Source organism: Calonectris borealis, chromosome 4, assembly GCF_964195595.1.
Source record: "Calonectris borealis chromosome 4, bCalBor7.hap1.2, whole genome shotgun sequence".
Lineage (NCBI taxonomy): Eukaryota > Metazoa > Chordata > Aves > Procellariiformes > Procellariidae > Calonectris > Calonectris borealis.
The window spans coordinates 67,459,706-67,472,529 of NC_134315.1; the positions used below are offsets into that span (position 1 = coordinate 67,459,706).

Below are 12,824 nucleotides of genomic sequence, written 5' to 3' on the forward strand. Positions count from 1 at the left end.
TGCGGTCACTTTCAAGGAATGAATGTTAGAGAATGTGTTGCCATAGGAGCAACTAGTATGATGAAAATAGTTAGAAAAATACAGCTATTAATGAAAAAATGGATGATAACTGACAGACTTACGCTTTGTGCATAGTTGACCAAAAAAGGCTCAGGAGAAAAAATGATAAATGTAGTCATGTCCAAACTAGAATTGATTACTACCAGTCTGCTCTCCTTATTGCAGCCTCCTTGCCCTGAGATTCTGATAACACAGAACCTGCACCTTAGTCTTGATTTGTAAGAGAAAAAAGTGTTTTCCACATTTTCTTGCTTTTTATTTTTAGCAACCTATTCTGTGTAAGCGGTAGGTTTTGTAAAAGGGATTTTTGGTGATGTATTTTCTGAGTTTTTATGTTATTGTTTTGGTTTCATACCAGAAGCAGCTTTGTTAATGTGTGAATTTGAACTACAGAAGATCATGAGGCTGGACTTTAAACAATATTTTAAATGTGCTGAAAATCAGAAATTGTAGCCTGGATGTGTTTCAGAGACGAATAAGTGACTTGAGGTGGGGTTCTTGACACTACATGATTTTTTTTTTGTGCGTGTGTGTGCACTAAGATACAGTGTGACATGCATAACCATTTTTAAAACAGTTTTTTATTTCACTGAGTTTTGTTTGATCATCTGTGCATGGATTTAAATTGCATCATTTTTGTGTAACTGGAAACATATGATCTTTGCTGCAACTTAATGAGTAAGCAGAAGCTTTTTGGGGAGAACTATGTCTTAACGATTAAAAATTAATGTAAGCTTTTATTATTGGAGATGCTAGTAACTTTGGAGGGTATGTATATGACAAAGGTAGGTTTTGCTTGTGAGAATATGCCATTAATTTGCTATGAAAAAGCAAAATCATAAAACACTTTTGAGTGCCTGGGAATTCTTAAATGGTTTTTTATGTAGAAAGTTTTTAGTAATGTGCTTTTAAAAAATAAATTAATGCAAGAGTGACAACAAGGTATTTGTACTGCACTCTGTGCATACACATGTATTGAACTATTGCTATCTGATAGAAAATTTTCAGAAATCATCTGTTGTACGACCATGCAGTCTCTTTCAGAATGTGAACACAACCTCAGATCAGTTTTCACTAGGCTCTGATATGTCCTAAGTGGCCATCCTAGATAGGAAAGGTTGGAGTGGTGTGTCCCCTCCTAGCTGTCGTTTTGAGTGCTGTTAAGTTTTATGCTATCACATGTCCAATTCAGCATTTTGGTGAGTCTGCACAATTTTTGTTCTTTGTTGTTTTTTTTTTCCTCTCCTATGTTAAGGGGATAAATGTGTTCAAACTTCAGTCTTTAGGACCTTATGGGCTTGCCTGTATTTTTTGATGATTCAATAGTGTGTCTGTAAAGTATCTGTGTTCCACAAAGCAATTGTAAAACTTCCTTGCAGCAGTAATTCCAACACTTAGCACATTGAGCAGTCAGATCCCATAAAAGACAGTGCGTATCCATGTAGAACATTTCTTCTTTTGAAGTAAGAGAATCTTTTATATGCTAGGTTTGAGGAGTGCAAGTAGGAAAGCTTACCTTTCTTGGCTATTTGAGTTCTTAGTTGTGGTAGCGTCTGGAACGTACATAATCTCTCCCTGTAGTACTTTGAGAGATTTATGCCTAAACAGCTGTTGTAAATGTCATCTGTAAAGCTTTTTCCATATTTTGACTAAAATTGATAATTGTTGGACATCAGGATTACCAGAATTACCAGTATAACCCAGAATTTATCCATCTCTCACTTTCTTTGCTTGCACATATTTTTCTGTTCCATTTTTTCCCTCTTGTACCTTCTTCTTTGTGCTTGTTGTAAGGAGAAACGTGACTTTTTACTTGATCATCTAAGCATTCGGCAGCCAGAAACCAGAGTAAGAAGATTTCTTGCTTTGTGTCTTATAGTTTTCTCTTCCAGCGTAACAATAAAAATCAGAGTATCTCATGTATTTGGCTGGAACTCCTTCTGTCAGTGGTTTAGCACTTCATTCCTGTCCCAGGAAAGTATGCAAGTATATATTTAACTTCCAGCATGGGATCTGTCCCCTTGCTTGTTTTTACTAGGCTGTTCATCTTTTCAAAGTTAATCACATCTTCTAAATATTTTAGTCCAGAAAGAAAGTGCTTAGACAAAGGAAGAAAAGTCTGTCTGAGAGCTCGAATCTGGTGTCCACTGAAAGCAGAAGAGTAGGCCTGGTATCCAGTCTTTACTGCCATAGGTATTCTGGTCTAAGTTTTACAGAACATGTCCACCCACGCTTTTCTCATGTTAAAGATCAGAAAAAATCTTAATTCAATAACTCGTCATAAATAAAACCAAACCAGAAGGGAATCTATCAGGGAAGGAGGAGTGTAAATTACCACATTCAACAGAATTTTGGTGTTTAATAACACTGAAAAAAAAAAAAACCCAGATATGTGAGATAGTAGTATAAGGCAAACATGGTCCATGGGTCTGCATACAGAGATTATGAAGCATAGGCAAGAAGGAAATTATTAGGCTTCAGTTTTTCTTCCAGCTTGGGTGTGCATACTTCGAAAAAGACAAGAAATTCAATTAATCTCTTTGTTTAGTCAAAAAAATGAAAAGCTGTCCTTTTGCTGTGAAAAAAGTATTTATGAAAAGATGTTTTGGATAGACTTTTTATTTAACAGAAAAAGTACTGATGTGATCTAGTTGCTGGAATAAAAAATAGGATAAAAGCAGACAAGAAACAGTTGTGGTTGGGGTTTTTGTTTTGTTTGTAATTGACACTAATTACCTTATTATAAAACTTCTTTATGGGGGAACATGGTGTAAAATATCTTCGAATCTTAAAAAAAAAAAAAAAAAAAAGTTGGGACATGGTTCTGAAAGCTGTGCTGTAACTCAAACAGAAGATACAGACTTAATGGAGGAAATGAAATTATTTTGGGGAAAACATGCATGATCAGTTCTGTATAGGAGGCCCGAGCAGGTACCAGAAAGAACCATTATGATCCTTTAAATTCATGAAGTGTACTTGCTGTCGTAGTGAAGAAAATCAGATTTTTCTAAACATCATTTTTTTTTCTTTAGAAGAAAACATTTGTGTCTCATAAAGTTACCTGATCTAGTTAATACCATTTATAGCCATTCGCATATGTACAAAATGTGTTGTATGTAGTTTGGAGTTGAACTAATACTTTTGCAAGAGTCAGATTCTTGTCCTTGCTTCAGCAGTGGTCTACTCAGCTGGAAACAGTTGTTTCTATTGCAAGCAGCGAGCTACACTTAACAAACTTACATTCAATGTTTTGTTTGCCTCAAATGGAAAAGTAGCAGCTGTCAAAGTTCCCAAAATTAGTGTTTAGAAGTAGATGATTCAAACTTCATTTTAGACATAAAAGCAGAGGTGTGTTCATTTATAGCAATGCTGAGAGCTTGTATTTGCTTTTAATGATGGCTATAGATGGCTCCTCTGTTATGTCATGCCATCATTACATTTATGTATAGATATATATTTAGTTTTCTAAGTTCCACACTTAAAGAGGTAAATTCAAAGTAGAAATCTGAGTGGCATGCTATGTATGTGGATACTCTTCTCATAAAGAAAATCCAAACCACCTAGATAATGATACAGCTTGAATTGTTTATTAGAAGAAAGTTAATCTAAGCATATGCAGTGTTTGGAAAAGGTGACTGAAAAGAAAGATTAAAATTTTAAATTCTTGAATGTAAATAATGAGCACAGCTATCATATAGTATAAACCAGTAAATTATTTCATATAGGCTTCATTTGTATTAGTAAATAATTTTTATCCTCACCTCCTGAAGACCTTTAAGTTGCTGAATTTGGCAATTTGCAAGAAGGGAAGTAATTATATAGTAATTGATACCTAATAATATGAAGCTTTTACCTTTTGCTGAAGACAGCTTGAAGTTACCAGTAGGTGCTTATGCTAAGCTTGGACAATTCCTTAGTTGTTAGCCATAAGAATTTTTGGTTGCCAAAATGACAAATTCGACTAGGATTTATCTGCAAAATCATGTGTAAGTTTTATCTAGCTGGCCTAGCCCTGTATGGAATATCATAGAGAAAATGAGGAAAGTGTGTGGGACTAGTAAGGAGAGGTAGGGGTGACAAAAGTGGCAACTGATCCGTAGGAGACCAAGCTCTTTCTGATACTCAAAAGCTATTTGTTTTTACTAGGTACATTTCTAGTCTGTTTTGAGAATGTTGCTCCTATGTGAGGGAATGTAGTTCTTTGCTGTGTTTGGAACACGTCCATCATCTCTTCAAATGCATAGTAAGTGCCAGCGTACAGTCAGTTATGTACTGGGCTGCTTACTGGTTACGTTTAGTAGATAAAAAGGAAAATCCATGTTGTAAATCATTGAAAACAATTATTGTATAGGGTGCTTTCTTGAACAGATGAAAAAAAAGTGGGACTTTTAGAGGATAACTAGTGTTAGGTTAAAAGTGGACCTTTTAGAGGATACCTAGTATTTTTCCAAGTCCAATCAGGTTAGCAGAAGGTATTGGTATTGACAAACTTAATTAAAATAATGGGATACTGTCCAACTGTGTTAAATGTAAATCATAATAGATGATATCGTAGTACTTGAGTATTTATGATTCCCATTTTTTTTTTAGACAATTCTTAGTTCAATAAAGAAATGTTTATTTAAATGCTTATGTGACAGATTTGAATGTGCTACTGGGGATCTTGGAGAAAGAGGGGAATCAAATGCTTGGAATCTGCCCAGACTATGAAATTAGTTATGCAAACTGTCTTGTTGCTAGTTTATTAGTAGGAATTTATTTTTAGCTGAACATAATTGTAAATTATTAGAGACAGAGGTTTGGGATTTCTTTTTTCAGTATACGAGCAATGCCTTCTTAACTAGTTTATTTTCCCAATTTTTTTGAAGCCATGAAAAGTTATGAAATCAAAGTTACATTATTGCAGCAATGTTGGTTCTGCAAGTTTTTGAAAGTAAGAGTTTGTGACTAATGCATGCAGATGAATTGGCCAAATTGTATGTTTGTGGATCAACAGCTACTTCCATTCTAAAAGTGACTAAAAATAGAAAAAATGAAAAAAATTATGATGTCGTTCTAAAAGGGTGGCTTCTGTACAAGCCTCCGCAAACAGAAGGTGAAGTCATGCTTCAAATAACGAATTGTGCATATTCCTTTTTTCAAGACTTCATCCATGGGGAGACAGTAATCCACTGGCTTAACTGGTTCATGATCACATGGCCTCTTTTAGGTGTTGTGCTGCAGTTTTCCTAGCCTTGTAGAGAGAGGCAATGAACAAAGAGCTTCAGGTGTTGTTCTGCCTCTGGATTTTTTTCTCATTAGAGTAGGCTTGTGACCTGCAAGCCCACTGCAAGTGTGGAATTGTGAATAGCATAGGAAAAGAGCAGAGCATTCATGATCATACTATCCAACATACAGATAGAGACAGGTGGAGCCTTAGTTCAGATAAATAAGTTCTAGGGGATAAAATTAACACTGTATACATTAGAAGGCATCCTGCATAATAAATCCTATGTTTGTAAAGAAAGGCTGTCAGTAGACTCTGAACTTGTTGAAGTGTACTTTAGCTTACATGCGCAAGACAAACAAGATTTTTTCTACATTAGCAACTGAAAACCTTAAAAAAAAAAAAAAAAAAGCTTTAATAATAGGTATTTTGAAAAACTAACCAGTAGAGTGTTAATGGATTTATCTGGTGTATCTTTGAGCGATCCTATGGAAATGTGCACCTTCTAAAACAGTGTAGCTCCTGTATAGCCAGTTTTAGCTTTATGAATCCCAATGTAACTAATTAAAAAGGAAATGTTTTTAGTAACAATATGTGAACTCCCAGAATAATTGGGTTGTAATTCAATCTGTCGGCTCTGCTGCCATTCATAAACTCAGAGTTTATGAAGGCCTCAGAAATCTCAGATTGAATTACAGCTTTATTCTGTACATAACCTGGAACAATGTATATCTTAGCATTTCATTTGTGAGACTGAGATGTTTTATAATCCTGAAAATATTACTTAAATGTATACTTACCATAAAATTCCAATTTTACGTTTGGAGAAAAAACTATACTGCAGTGCAATTCACAATTTTTTTTTATTTACGCTTTCCATCAGTTACATTAGGGCTTTCACTGTGGATGTTTATATGCATAAACTGCTTACTTTTCTTTATCTTGGGTTGTATGTATGTGAAAGATTTTCTTACATATCTATATTTCAGGTAAAACAAATAACTGTCTAGAGTGTTTACATTTTGTTTAATACTTAGTTTGGTTTACTATTGAAATGCAATTTTACTAGTTGCCAGAAAATTACCCTTCAACCTTATTTATACCATTTTCTTTACACAATAAAATCAGTTATGGAACAGAGCTCAAAATATTTGTATATATACTGTATTTACAGATTTTTATTTTAGGACTTCATTCTCTCAAGGCAGTTCTTATATATTCTCTGTCCTCAGGTTGCTGAGTCAAACCATGAAGGACCATTTGGTAAGAGTGGCTAATGAAGCAGAATTTATCTTGAGCAGACAGAGAGCAGAGGATATTAACCGCCATGCTGAATTTGAGGTAAGAAATGAAATATTTTTAAAAAAACAAACAAACAAACAAAATACCACACCAAAACATAACAAACCCACTGTGTTTGAGGATTCCAATGTGTGATACGGCTGTTTCAGGCACAGGAGGTTCCATCCTGAAAAGTGCTTTGCAGTCGTAGGGTGTTTTGAGAGTTTGCCACTAACTTTGATGGAAAAACAGGCTGTGCAGAGCAGCTCAGAACTTGTCAGAATCTGCAAACCATAGTTAGTGGGGGAAGGAATTTTATCATACCAATGCTGCTCTTTTCCATGAAGCAAATATCACTGTATGTGTTGAAGCTGCTTAGCGTCACAGTCAAGATATAACTCTGAAAAAAACACCTTACTGAAGATAAATGATAACAGCCTGTTAAGTGCAAAACGAGAAATTACTTTTTTTCCTTTTTGTATCATTTGCTATTTCACTTAATCCATCTCTAAAACCATTTTCCTTATGTTTTACATGCCTCAGTGTGGTTTTGTTATGTTTTTGTATTTTCATCCCACTTAAGGGATTCTAAAGTGAAATAATGGTCTTTGTTTTTATAGACCTGTAATAAAAATACAAGCCTTCTTTCTGAATCACTTTAGTCATACCTCCAATTTTGGATCTTACTTTACATCACGTATCTCCTTTCTCTGTGCTTTAATTATTGGATTGTTTAAATGAAAATGAAGCTAAATCTCACTAAATTCACTAATATTCTGCTTAAAGAGTACTTAGTCTTTCTTCTGACATGTGATCCTACTTGTGGGTTTGTTTTTAAAATGAAGCATTAAGAGATTGAAGGCACATTTGTGCTTAACGTATTTCTAAACTGTTTTTCCCTTAAATCTTTACTTGAAAAAATACTCCCCAAAGATGAAAGCATATTTGTCTTAGACAGTGCTTATGTTCTAAAGGTCATCTGTGTTGGCCCCAGGATTCAAGCTGTGCGTTGTTTAATAACATATCTGCACTTCATCTAGAGCTAGTTACCCCCTCCTGCAAACAGAGATGTTGTAAGATATCTACAGTACCATTTTGCAATGGTGAAATAGCAGGCATGTTTCATTTATTACATCAAGGGTTTGGCGACAGTCCTGTGGAGATGAAAAGTGCATCTTTTTACTTCATTGCCTGATAATCATTGGAGTGGGACATGCTTGACATCTTTTGCTCTGGATTTATGCAGAAGCTCCATGCATGACATGGCATTATTGATTAGATGAACAGCCCACTTTTTTTCTTCAGATGCAAACTATTCGCAAAGGTGTGCATGTATGTGGGAAATCTGTGTGAGGTAAAGGGTTCTGTCATGTAAATGTGGGCTGTCAATGAATACAGTTGTTCAGTGATAACTTCACTGTTACCCTTATTTCAGTGTCAAGACACCTTTTATGATGTCTGGAAGAAATTTACACTGAGCATCCACTTACATTTTTAATATAGCTCTGAGTTTTGCTGTGACAACTCTCTAGGATAAGAGTTGGCTGATACTTTTTTAAATTGATGCTGTTTTGAATTTGTGCTATCTCAGGATGATGGCTCAAGGGGTTTAACTCATCAGGTTGAACTGAAACAGAAACTAGTGTACTAAAATAGCAGCAGTCTGTTTATCAAGTGCAGTTTTGTTACTGTGTTAGAAAAACTTAGATCTAGCATCACTTCTGCAGGTGTGCAAATTGAGGATATACAACTATTGGAGTCTACCAAATGCTTAAATAACAAACCTGGTGTTTCATGAAGTTAGCGTTACTGATATCTGTGGCAGACTTCGGTCCGGGTTATGTTTCTTTTGTGGAAGGGGGAACTGTTAGTCACATCCATTTGAATCTGCAGGCATCACATCAACAATCAGAAATTCCTGTGTACCATGTTCCATCCATCCATGGTATGGTCTGTTTTTCACATGTCCTGTCAAGTGTGCTTGACTTGTTTTAGCACAATGGTACTTTTTAGCCATGGTGTTCCTCATAGCCTTTTAAAGTGGTGCTCCAGGCTATAGGAAACTTGCCTTTCTTCTGTTGTGCCCAGAAATGGATCTGTTACTTGACTGGACTGGAGCCATTCCATCACTTAGTGGGAATGGATCTGTGCTGTGTTGGGCTGCTGACATGCTGTCTATTGCAATTGGTAGGTATGTTCCCATTGTATGAATGGGTGTCAGTGTTGATGCCTGTGTTTTGGTCCTAACACTCATGTCATGACACACAGGCATGTGACAGGAAGTACTCGCAATTAAGAGAAAAAGGACTTTCAAAACAATTGATACAGCCTTTGATCTGGTTCATTTCTCCAGTTTGAGGACCTGTAAGGAAGCAAAGTAGCAGATGATGAGCCCTGAGCTAAAGATTGTTTTGGCTAGCCTGACTGGTGTGGTTTGGTCACCTGCATGCACCCGTTTCCTTGGTTTGCTGCTTCATCTTCCATCTGTTCTTGAGAAATGAGTTGGAATGAAGATGGTATTCTTCCAGTCATGAGAAAGACTCTGCTTGATCAGTCCGTTGAATGCAATATCCCATCTGCCTTGGTATATGTCCAGAAAACAGCAGTTGTACAAGGAAGCAGATAGGCTATTCTTTCATAAATTCCATCTTATCATATAGGGATCTGCAGCTCAGACACTTCCCTAACCAAAGGTCATGTCTTTAATAAAGTGTTGTGATTTTTCTGCTGTGAGTTTTTCCAATTCTTTTTAAAATTTTATGTAAATATTTTGCACCAATAATGTCCTAAGACGAGGAATTTCCCTGCTGTGATACTTGAAGAAAGTGAGCAGATCCTGTGTACCACAAAAACATTAAACAATTCCTTGGAAAATAGTGCGATCCTATAACATTTATCCCTGAAGAATGGTATATACGAAAGTGGTTTTGATCACATTTAAAAGCATTTTATGATTGTGGTAATTACTAGTTGCAAAGCTGCAACTTTTTTTTAAAAAATGGTTTGGTCAGAACCAAGCTTTGCCACCTGAGCTGTGGGGAGAAAGGAGGTGAGGCTGGTTGAGCGAGGGATAAAGATCCAGAGACAGATGAGAAATCTGGCAAGAACTGTTACCCATTTTTCATTTTTATTCAGACTTGCATTTCTCGTGTTTCAGAGCACATATGAAATATTCCATGATAACATTGGGTCAGCAAAAATCCAACCCCCAAATTTCTTTTTAAAGATCTGTAGTATGTTTACTGCTACCTGGTTTTAATTCTCCCATTTCTAAAAGTCATGACAAAGATGAGCCTTGCAATATGTCAGATTTTGGACAGGTTTGCACCATGGTGATAGAGCAATCTAGTCTTATAAATTTTTCTGTAGAACACTTTTTTCTTTTTTCCTCTTTCTTTTTTTTTCTGTTTTTTTTTTTGAAAGGCAAGGGCAGTTTTAAAAAAAAAAGGCAAAATATCTTGTCATCATTTAAAACTGAAGTCTGATATTTGGGGCACATAGAGGGGGGAGAAAGCAATGGGAAATTTAGACAAGCTTCATAATAAAATTCTGTATTAATATATTATTGTATAGTATTTGGTTATAAATGGGGTAAAGATGATCATTGTAAAAGGAAGGAAAAACCCAGGAAAATAAGTAATACTAGGAAAGGCACTGCTCTGCTAAAGAACTGCACTTTAGAAATGTGATGCAAAGAAGTATTTGTCATGTGACTGTTAAAAAGTTGCACAGGGTCCAGAGGGGAAGGTAGCACTCCTATTTGGTTCTTAATTCATTACAAGTATAGGAGAGGTGTTTTCCTTCGAGAAATGGATTGAGAAGTGTCCACCTATCAATTCTTTCACAGCCAGGAGGAGACAGAGAAGCAGCAGCAAACGTGGCACATATTCACTTTGCTGCATAAGGTCTGATTGGACCTTTCTTTGCTATATCTCTATATGGTGGGACTCTGCATTGGTCAGAATATTGAGAGGAAAGTGCCTATACCCTTTCCATAAAGTAGGATGACCAAAAGCATAGGAAGAGTCTCTAAAGCAAGGGTGGATGTTTTTGCATACTGTTCCAATTTATGCTGTAAGTTTAGATATGCAGGAAACTCTGAGTGCCTGGGTGAGATAGATTTAAATTAAAAGGATTTGAAAAGAAATCTTTTCTCTCCTCCCTCTGTCTTCTCAAGGCAGTTCTCTCTCTTTCAGAAACTTCAAATAAAGTGTCTTGAACAGCAGCAAATTCTGCACATCCACTTCTTCTGTGTCTGGTGGCAAGAAGGGCATCTGTCATCTTGGCTTGGCTATTTTTCTGTTTCTTCCTTTTTGTCAGGAGTCTGTCTCCATTTGCATTGCAGACCCCTCTTTTGCCTCTGCAGTACTGCACTCCAGAACCTTCTTCAAACTGGAGATGCTCAGCTTCCATCACGGAAGATGCAATCTTCCACCCTCTCTAGAGGGCTCTGCCTTACAACTTAGCAGCCTGGACAAAGACAAAAAAGTCTTCCTCTTTGGTGCCTGGCCACTCCTTTTTTTTAATAGGAAATAACATAAGTTACATAACAAATTATGAGCAAACCTGTTACGCTGTCTTTCTTCTAAACTGGTATTGTAAAAAAGAAGGAAAAAAATTGCTTTGGAGGTGAAGGATTGGTTGTGAGAGGTTTTTCTATGGCTGAATACAAAGGTCAACCTTTTTATTTCTTTTTTTTTTTTTTCTGATCCTTTCTTCACCTATGTTTTCACTGTTACCTCTATAGGTAGTTACATCTATGAATGTAGACATATGGGGAGGTCACAGGGAGACCGGAGATGTACTTACCCATTTTACAATGTGATTAAGCCTCAAAGAATCCTGATAAAGCAATATTCCACTCATTTCTCTAGTGAGGTGACAGTGAAGCACACATTTTTACAGTGAATGTGGAAATGTGAGCATCCCTAACATAACTTATAACCCTTATAACCTTAAATTTTGCCCAGTGTCCCTGGGATTTATATGCATAGGTCTGTTAGGCATTTTTCAAAATCTCACCCTGAGTGTTTGGTAGAGCTGAAAATCCTGAAGAGGAACCTCTTATGCCTGAATTCCAACCACTACTTTCACGCTACCACCTAGACTGCTTTCCAGAAATGACCTTGAAAAATGTGGTGATTCGCACTGTGTCTTAGATTATGTGTGCAGACTGCTGCGGAGTCGGGCTTACGAGAATAATTGGATTTGGTGTGAGGAGGGGGAGGGAATTTTGTACTCTAATTGACTTTATTTTATAATTTATGACAGGAGTGCCCATTGCCTTGGATATGCATCCTGTCTTATATAAATCTCTTCATGTATTTGTGTGTGAATATACATATTTATAGAATTCTAAATATGTAAACCTGCAAGTGTTTTAGGCCTGGACTGTTCAAGCATCAGCGTTTCATCTTTCTAGTGAAGGTTTAGCTTGCTATTGGATGACACTACTGGATTTTGACCAAAATCTGTGATACCATATCTCAATGCTTATGTAAAGTATTTTTGATGAATATTCTTCCAGCAACATGGGGTTTTTTTTGCCTGGAAGATTCACATGACGGAACAGGAAAATGAGGGAAAAGGTACTATACAGAACCATTCATAATGTTGCACATCATGAGTGTGTGTAGAGCAGCAACGGACAGTGCAACACAATAAATGTCAGAAAACTTTCTAGAACGGATGGACAAGGATTCTTCATTCTGAGTCTGTGAGGAAAACAGACACTTTGGAAATTTCTTCAATAAACTGTAACTGCTGCTGTAACCTGCCTCCGTAAAGCGTCTTTTTTAAAGGTTGTGTGGTGTCATTCCCTTGAATTTTTGGTCTTATTTTTTCAAATTCTCCTCATCCATAGAAATATAAAGTGCTGGCATTCTTGTTATTGGCCGTTTCTGTTGATTAACTGAGAATTTCACATTACTTTCCCTTTGCATTTGTTATAAATCATGCTAGGCAGCTAACTTCTCTGCATGATTTCTCTTCAATAATTAAATCTAGCATTTCCAGCTGCTGTAAAATTTGTTGCCCTTTTCTGTTCAGTTATATTTTTTCATGCGGAAGACTTGGACTTCCTCACAGTTTTAATTCTTATTCAGTATCAATTTATAGGCTGTGTGTAGTAATAAACTGAATGTTTTACTTCATGGCTCATGCTGAGAAACAAATCTTAATGTTAATACAAGTATTGCCTTGACAGAGATAAGATGCAAGGGTAGGCAAGCGTTCCAATAGTGACTTGGATGTAGGTATTTGCTTTTTGTTTCCTTGG

At 36.2% G+C, this 12,824-nt stretch overlaps 1 protein-coding gene across 2 annotated transcripts in view; it reads left to right on the top strand.

Moving 5' to 3' along the window:
* The window catches only part of LRBA (LPS responsive beige-like anchor protein), a 420,317-nt gene that overhangs the window by 137,730 nt on the left and 269,763 nt on the right, over positions 1-12,824 (top strand). For both annotated transcript variants that reach the window (XM_075149993.1, XM_075149994.1), the window contains one exon: positions 6,499-6,607. In XM_075149993.1, coding sequence (XP_075006094.1) covers positions 6,499-6,607 — 109 coding nt within the window. The remainder of the gene's footprint in view (positions 1-6,498; positions 6,608-12,824) is intronic.